Source organism: Clarias gariepinus, chromosome 21 (assembly GCF_024256425.1).
Source record: "Clarias gariepinus isolate MV-2021 ecotype Netherlands chromosome 21, CGAR_prim_01v2, whole genome shotgun sequence".
Lineage (NCBI taxonomy): Eukaryota > Metazoa > Chordata > Actinopteri > Siluriformes > Clariidae > Clarias > Clarias gariepinus.
In genome coordinates, this window is record NC_071120.1 from 9,815,838 (window position 1) to 9,824,722 (window position 8,885).

At 39.4% G+C, this 8,885-nt stretch overlaps 1 protein-coding gene across 1 annotated transcript; it reads left to right on the forward strand.

Annotated features, from left to right (window-relative positions):
• Positions 1 to 1,124: 1,124 nt before the first annotated feature.
• zfand5a (zinc finger, AN1-type domain 5a) lies at positions 1,125 to 8,653 on the forward strand. Its single transcript, XM_053481257.1, has 6 exons — positions 1,125 to 1,316; positions 4,576 to 4,734; positions 5,119 to 5,209; positions 5,853 to 5,959; positions 6,409 to 6,525; positions 7,234 to 8,653. The coding sequence occupies exons 2-6, from the start codon at positions 4,578 to 4,580 to the stop codon at positions 7,380 to 7,382; spliced, it is 621 nt and encodes a 206-aa protein (XP_053337232.1). The 5' UTR covers positions 1,125 to 1,316; positions 4,576 to 4,577; the 3' UTR covers positions 7,383 to 8,653.
• Positions 8,654 to 8,885: the final 232 nt, after the last annotated feature.

The window sequence follows — 8,885 nt, forward strand, 5'->3', positions numbered from 1 at the left end:
GTTAATTTCATGATTAATATTCACACTAATTTACTTCTCATTAAATCTGTTCTCTTGTTCCTCATCAGCAGGTTTGAACCAATTCCAAATCTGACTGACTAAACAACATTCCAACATAGTGGTTAAAAAAAAAAAAGCCTCTTATTAAGCTAATTTTAGACTTTGTGATTTTGGGAAGCTTTTAAAATGATGACTCGCCACTATGTGTGTACCATGTGATCCCAATACGATGTTGGTTGAATTCCACAGCAGACTTTGTCCATGTCAGAATCTAGTGTATGATGATGATGATGCCTATCTTGTGATTAAAGACCTGTGATAAAAGTATGTCCTGATTACATCATCGATAAGGGTAATCAGGTCTTTAGAAAGGAAATAAAATGAAGATAAAAATATAGAGCAGACATCACTGAATTGCGGACTTTGGTCTGGATCAGGACCGAGCTACAGTTCTATTGGGACCCTGATGCTTTTCTGATAAATCATAAAATTTTATATACCACTAAAACAGCACTTTTTTCCTCTAAAGGTGGGTGTGGCTATACACGTCCCTCAACAGAGCCAACCATTCTACAAATATACAAGGCCATCAAAGTTCAAACTGCCCACATGTTTGTAGTTACCTAAAACTGTCAATACATATTACTGAAATTAAAAACTGCTCATGTTTTCATAGATCTGAAAGAAACCCCTGGCTCGGAGAAAATTTCATTGACCAGTTATGAAATTTTGATACAGGACCCCTAATCTGGGGGGAATAGGGAGTTTTCCGCATTGCCACTACATTGTTTGTATCTGTCCTGTGGGTTTCTTGAGTTGTCCTCCTCGTTCTCAATGGCCTTTAATCAAGCACTGCAGCAGTGCCCACACTCTAAGCTTAATACCAGAACTTCTCTTCGAAACTGTTTGAAAGTCAGCACTTTTTCCATGATGCATCTGTGCACCCCTATTACGCAGGGATCAGCCACAAGACGCTGCATTAGTCACCAGTACATATGTGGTAAATGTATCCTTTTTTCTTTGATTGACATTTCCGCTCCACCTCCCCGGACACGCCGCGTGACCAATAGGAAGCCGAGTCGCCGATGTGACGTGTAAAACCCCGCCCTCTTTTTTAACTAAAGAAGGAAACAAACAGCGTGAAAAGAAAAGAAGGGAAGATCGAAGAAAGGATAAGAGAGCGGAGTTCATTTATTGCTGTCCTCGACACAAAGCGCTCGGACTGAGAACAAGGAGCAGTTCATTTTCATTTCGGAAAATATCCGAGTTGATTATTTGATCGAAATCGGTTATAGAGCAGCTGAAAATCGACCGAGGTGAGTTGTGTGTGGTGTGATGATCTGATGTGTTTATGGGAATGATGAGATCTCGAGATGTGAATGAGAAGCTTGATGACGTGTTTTAATCGGTTAAACAGGCGATGCTTTATATATATATATATATATATATATATACACGTAAGTGGTAACATTAGTTTATTAGTCTACTCCTTCCTGGTGGAGACAAAAAGTCTCCTAGTCAGCACCACCATTAGAAATAATTGGACGTGACTTGCCTGGGCAAAAGCACCCAGAGGACAACACTGGCTTGTTAGCTCGTTAGCTAACTACCTGGCAGATTGAGACATGTTGACATTGGCCTGTCCTCAAAACGTCTTCTTTATTCTTATAAGCTGTGTACAGTTTAGAATTTTAAATGAGAACAGAGGCGCAGTCCTGGCGCTTTATGTTATGGCGGAGTGATGAATAGCTCGCTTCTTACCTAATTCCTCTCATTGTCTATTGTTGTTTTGTTCGGTTAAGTTATCTACAGAGCTAGCTGCTTAGTTTGTTGGATAGATGTTCAGGACAAAAGAAGTCCGGTTTGGTTTAAACAGGAAGCTCGGGGTTTAGAGAGAGACAGACAGCCTGACCAAACCAGTTTTTATGTCTGACGCTGGTGTTACTTCAGACAGACTGAAGTGAAAAGGAAGTGCTGAAAACAAGTCTAGACATTTGAGTGAAAAAAAAAAAACAGTTTCTATAAATAATGTTTGTGTATATTTAATCTTTTTGTCTGTTGGTTTTTAATAACTGTTAATGACTATATTGAAATGTGTGTTATTTTTGTGTATGTGAGAGTGAGTGTATTAAGGTTTTTAACAATGGAGTATCAGGTGTCTCCTTACCGAGTTGCTAAGCAAACCAGGATGAGGTTTCGGTTAGTCAGGCGAACAAACAACAAACATTAGCCTCGCTGGCTAACACCAGCGCTTCCCTTTCTTCCACTTTTGTTTGGTCACAAATAAATAACCTAAACCCGTTTCGGGATTATTTCCCCACAGTTTGGCGTCCAGGGTGTGTAATATTAGTATAATAAGGACAAGAATAATAATCATATAAGTATAATTATCGACATGAACGCCTTCCAGTCTAGTAAAATCACCTCAGAAGGATTATTCATTACTCTGACAGGATTATGCGCGAGCCTGAATAACCGTCATAACGGTAAGAGAAAAACCGTGTCATGGCCAGGCTTTACCTCACCACAGGACTCGTATTACCTCATATGTGGAACTCTGCTGTATATGATATGAGGTGCCCCTTATCGCCGTTCACAGGCACCATGTCGTGTGTACCCAAGTCCAGCGCCGTTACTAACACATTCTTTTTTAGGACAAAGTGGTTAGATGACGTCACGGCCCAATTTGCATACTACTTGTACGTCATAATCACCAGTATATCAAGTTAGACATGAGGGTGTGCACAACAGGAAGGTGTTCATACCATGTTGAGGCAGGAGGATAACGCTTTATCAGAATAGAAAACACTAGATACTAACTTGGCAGGTCCTGTCAAATTACTCATTTCCTGTAACAAAAAGAAAGGAGTTCTGTTTGGTTATGGCACCACCAGCCTTTGTGCATTTACAATATACTGGACTTAATAAAGAATGCAGACCAAAAGAGAGAGTGTAGTCGTGCAAGACATGTGTACTCACTTATATCACTTTGTGAATAACACTAAAAAGAGTTGCACACAAAAGAAAAGTGGCGATTAGTGTTGGTCATGGGGAGCCATGACAATGTGTGACTGATCATGGGGAGCCATGATGGTAAAGAATTACTGGCAAAAAAATTGTAGAGGTATAACACATTATGTTTAGTGATTGGATCGTGAGAGAACAGTGGCGATGAGCGATTGGATCACGAGGGAACAGTGGCGATGAGTGATTGGATCACGTGGGAACAGTGGCGATGAGTGGTCGTGAGGACTGATGGTAAAGAGTTAAAAGGCAAAAAAAATTAAAGACATGACAGACTTCAGTTATAGGTAACGGGGAGTGATGACGATCAGTGATTGGTTGTGTGAAGTAAAGAGTTAGTTACAAGCAAAAAGTGTAAAGACATGACGAACAATTGTGATCAGTTATTGTCTATTAGAGCAGTATTGAGATACTACAGTAAAAGATTCAAGACATTCACTAAATGTTATTAAGTCACAAAATGTGTCTAATCTCCCAAAAATTGTTTAAAGTGGCAGCACTATATACAAGTTTCAGTTTGGCCAACTCTGAGGAAATATTTGTTTTCATATTCACATATTAGTTATTGAAATTTAGAAGTGAAAATCTAACAAGAAGATGGAGGATTTTCTGAAGAGAGAATAAAAAATAGTTATTATACCACAATGCAGCTTAATTCTTGAATGTGATTTGGTCTAACAGTAATGCTAGTTGTACTTAAGATTATACATACTCTATTACTGCTCATGGTTATAAAATGAATAGTTTCTTTTATTTGCAGAGTAGTATAAGCAAAGTGATGCAAACCCTGATGCAAACTACAGAGCCACATTGAGTGCAGAACAGCTGATTTGCTAGATTACCATATCGGCTGAAAGTTGCTAGATCCATCACTGGTTGCTTTTTTTAAATATAAGGTGTGGCTCTTTCTCAACCACATTGTGATATTACTCGTGATCCTGTGTAACGTTTATGCAAAGTGTTGCATCTCAAACCTCAGCTGCTGTTTTGAGCTTGCTATTATTTGGGCAGGTTTTTGACCTAGTTTGTTCACTGCAAGATAAAGGATGGAGGTTTTCAGGCTGGCTGAAGTAAAAAAAAAACAAAAAAAACAAATGGGTTTTCATTACAAACATGTTTACAGGAACACAGTGATTCAAGAGTTCTTAGTCACCTCAGAGAAACAGCGTGCAAATGTCTGGAGGAAACAGTCGCTCTTGAATTAATTAGTACCAAAGAAATGAAGCTAGATCGAATCATCATCCTCAAGGCTGTAAACAAAGGCCAACAAAGCATATTACACTACACTGATGTGGTTTTATCCATGATCTATCTTATAATGTGTACGTGAGGAATAAAATGCATAATGGTTCCAGTTTTATCTGTATTACTGGTGTATTAGTCACTAAGTCCTTCAGGAAGCCTGGAAAACTATTCCCCGAGACTACATGCAAAAACATCTGGTTCTTTGGAAGCAAAATATTTTTTAGAAATGAGGGATGGCTTAAGACCTTTGCATAGTACTGTATATGTATTTAACTGGAAATTAAATCAAGAATTTATTTCCGACAGCAATGGCCCAGGAGACCAATCAGAGCCCGGTTCCCATTCTGTGCACCACAGGGTGTGGTTTTTACGGCAACCCCAGGACTAACGGAATGTGCTCTGTGTGCTACAAGGAACACCTGAGTCGACAGCAGAGCAGCGATCGCAGTCCGGTCAGCCCCCTGGGTAAGTTACACAGCACAACGACAAAGGCTTATACCTAAACCAGGGTTATGACATAATGTTAATGTGCATCATGGAGCTTACATCAGGAACGAATATACTTAATTCACATAAAGCTTTGGACAGTTTTGCTCAGTGTGTTTAGCCTGTTCTAGCAAACAGGAATCGACAAATTGGATCAGTAAAAACTCGTGAGCTCATGTATGTGGAAGAGGGCAGACAGCTCCCACGCTTTTTCTGCTGTCTTTGCATAGTGGAAGCGAGTTATAACGAGCCCTCTTGACCATTTGTATTTCAAACACCCCAGGCCAGTTGTTTGAGACATACAGCTGTTACAGTGCTGGAGTTTGCACTTGGTCAGTCGTGTGCTTTTTCTTTACGGAGCAGCAGGCAGTCCTTCGTCGGAGGCGTCGGCCATGCAGAGGTTAGAAGGCAGCGTAAGCAAAGCGGAGGCGACCTGCGCAGAATCGACGTCAGAGTGAGTGTCTGGTTCTGAGTGTATGTACACGTTCATGCCCTGCGAGCCACTCTTCAGTCAGTGAACAAAACGTGTCCACCTACCTGGGGCTGTCTGCCTGCCTTGTCTTTGATTTTGTTGTTGTTGCTTTTTTTTCCCTGCAAATTTCTTTCTTAGAATTTTGTTTATGTTCATTCTGACTTTTATTCTTCTGCCACCTATGAAGTCGACCAAAATAGTGAAATTAACACACTGAGTTAAATCTTTACTTCTGTGGTTTAAGAGAAGACATTTTATATGAAGGAAAAACAACAAGATTGAGATTTCCACAATTGGAAGTGTCTTGTCTTAAATCTCATTAATATATATTTTTTTTAATTTTGAAAACGAAACCCAGTTCAAACACAATCACCCACAAATCGATTGCTTCTCCTAAATGTAAATGTGTCTAACGTTTGATTCTGCTTCTGCCTTTGGTTTCTCGTGTGTTTTAAAAAATCGTCAGTGCTTCCTTGTATGTGTCTGTGTATACGCAGTGAGGGCTTTGAGGCCTCTGACCGAAAAGCCTCATGTTCTGGTCAGGTGCCTTTGAGCCTTTGCTAGCAGCTGTGCATGTGGTTGTGTGTATTGCAACTCAGCGGAAAATACCGTGCTGTTTCCTCAGAGGCACGTCCGCCACAGCGTCCCTGCCTGTCACACAACAGATGACGGAGATGAGCATTTCCAGAGAGGAGTCGAGCCCGTCTCCTGCATCGAACATCGCAGAAGCAGGTAACGTAGATAACCAGGACGTAAACAACAGTGCATTATTATATAGTCATGTACGTAAGTCCTACAGGTATACTGGAAGTTGAGATGTTTACATTTGTTATACTTGACTGTGAGCAAAAAAAGAATTCCTAATGGTCATTACAGTGTGAATCCAAGAGAAGTTTACCATGCACTGCTTTGTTCAATAGATTTGATTTCTTGATTTCGAAACATGTCCAAGAACATGTCATGCTCACGCAAACACTGTACGTCTTTTCTTTCCTGTCTTTTGGTTTCGTCCTCTTTCCTCCACCCCCGCCCCTCCTTTCCGTGCACTTGTGTGCGTGTTTTTGCTGCGCTCTGGTTTTTCAGGCACTGTGAAGTTCTGTAACGTTCTGCCACACGTTCAGATCTCAACATAGACACGCTGGAAGAAAACCTGTTTGTAATTATGTTTTTTGCTCCCACAGTTGTTAGCCAGCCCACTTCCTCCTGCTCGCCTCTCAGCGATGTGGCAAAGAGTCCAGACTCAGGCAAACCGAAAAAGAACCGCTGCTTCACCTGCCGCAAGAGGGTCGGCCTCACAGGTGAGAAAGAATAAAGAATCGCAGATGATATATCAGCATTGAGCACAAGATATTACAGAATAATATTAGGTTTTTTTTTTTTTATAAATTCTTTTTTTTAAGAGCTGTTTTTTTTACACATGGACACAACAACTTTTTACATCTGAATAGGTATTTTCTTACTGTGCAGGAAATTATCATAAAGTCTTTACCTTACCCTCATTTCTTTATATTTTGCTTACAAAGAGTCAGACCTTTGTGGAATTTTAAGGAATAGTTTTCCCGGCTTCCTGAAGATGTTTTTTTTTTCTTCAATATGAACATTTTTAGGATTGTTTTTTGGGTGTTAAGCCAAGAATGAATAAAATGTTTAACTTAAGGCCTGAGCCAGTGAGAAACAGGTGCAGATGATGACAGATGATCAGGCCGGTGATTAGTTTACTGGTGATGCCTAATACTGAGTGGTTGGAACAGACGAGAGGGGAAATGAGGTTGTTACATAAACAACCAATTTTTTAAATGATCTTTTTAGTCACTTTCACAATTAAACATTTGTTTTCAAAATTGAATCTATTTATTTTAATTTAAATTAATTTTAATTATTGAAGAAATGAGGGGCTGCTCACGACTTTTGCGCAATACTGTAAATTTCAGTATTATTCCCAATCCTGGGCCTTAAATAACAGGTTTTGGAATTTTAATAATAATTCTAATTCCTATCTGTTGCAGGTTTCGACTGTAGGTGCGGCCAGCTCTTCTGCGGCATCCATCGCTACTCGGACAAGCACAACTGCACATACGACTACAAAGCCGAAGCGGCCGCCAAAATCCGCAAAGAAAACCCAGTGGTGGTCGCCGACAAGATCCAGAGAATATAAATCCAAGGGGAAAGTACGCAAGAGAAGAAGTATTGAGCTAAAACAGATAAAATGGACTTGTGTTTTATCTATTATGAGAGGAAAAAAAAGGCGCCGGGAAAACCAACCTTGCTGTGTTTCGCCCATGCATTAACTACCGTTTGTTTTTAGGTATTAACTTTTGTCTTTATTTTATTTTCCCTCTTTGCCATAGCTTGGATTTCTAGATCAAGGTGCCGTTTCAGAGGAAACCTAGTTTTCTATATATATTTGTGTTCCTATTCACGAGCTGAATAACTTCTACGTTCTAACTTTTTAGCTCCTGGTTAGATTTAGGATATTATTACTCGTAAAAACAGCTTGACAGCATCGAAAAGAGAAAATCGAGTAAACGTTACCAAGTATTGGATTTTTATGTGTCTAGAAATCTAATGGTTTGCCAAAACGAGGTTGTGCAATTTAGGGTTATGAGCAGGACGTTCTCGGGAGTTGTAGGGATAATGATTATTATTATTTTTTTTATTATTATTTAGTTTTTCATTTTTGGACATGCTGTTATTCACCCGTTTTCTTCCAGTCAGGATATTACTAAACAATTATCTACCTTATTTTCTTCCAAGATGTTCCATCTAAGTCTCTTCTTCGTTAAAGGTCAACCAGATCAACTTTCCGCCCAGGCTGCCTGTCAGTCATCAATCATTCATCTGTTTTTCCCCCATAACAATTTCATAATGTGAACATGCTACTGTGACACGCAGGTGGACGTGGATCCGAAAAGGCATTAGTGTTCTAGTCGTACTAGCTATTTTCGCAGCACACAAGCTCAGATACTATGACGCTACGATACCATGGAGTTGTGTTTTTGTTCTTTTATCATTCGAGTGCAGTTAGTTAGACATTTATTTAGTGTTTGTGAATGTATGTGTGTGTGAGATCGTGTGAGTGAAAGAGAGAAAGAGAGAGAGGCAATCCTTCGAGAGTCAGTTACGTTGGGACATTTGAAGCTCGACAAAAGGGATCAGTGTTTTGTGAAATGTGTGAAGTGGTGTGAGAACTGGCACCTGCAACTGAGCTCCTTTTCCGCACACATTTTCCGTAGTGGCTCCGAGAGTGACGAGACCCTATGTTATTTGTTTTTGAGTTTGAATTTCAGCTATTAGTTATATGCAAATTTGTACAAAAGAAAACCTGTTCCTATTTATGTATTGCATTTAATCCTTTTACTCGCCATTAATGCAAAAAATAGTATTGTAAATAAAAATGTACAGAATAAAAGAACCCACCTCACTGTGTCGAGTTTCCTTCTGGAATCTTTTTTTTTTTTTTTTTTTTTTACTATTCGCTGTATTTTTGTGTTCTACAATAGGTTGCCATTTTATAAGGTAGTTGTTATTACTATTATCACTAGTACGGGTTACTGAGCTAAAATCAGTTCAGTTTTTTTTATGTTTAATTAGCTCCACATTCCGATAGGAAGGAACATTTAGTGTCTTTTATCCCTCACAAATCCTCTATATGTTTAAC

Coding starts and splice junctions, on each gene's coding strand:
- zfand5a (XM_053481257.1), top strand. CDS start 4,578: ATGGCCCAGGAGACCAATCAGAGCCCGGTTCCCATTCTGTGCACCACA. Junction 4,735..5,118: donor CAGTCCGGTCAGCCCCCTGG/GTAAGTTACACA, acceptor TTTACGGAGCAG/CAGGCAGTCCTTCGTCGGAG. Junction 5,210..5,852: donor TGCGCAGAATCGACGTCAGA/GTGAGTGTCTGG, acceptor CTGTTTCCTCAG/AGGCACGTCCGCCACAGCGT.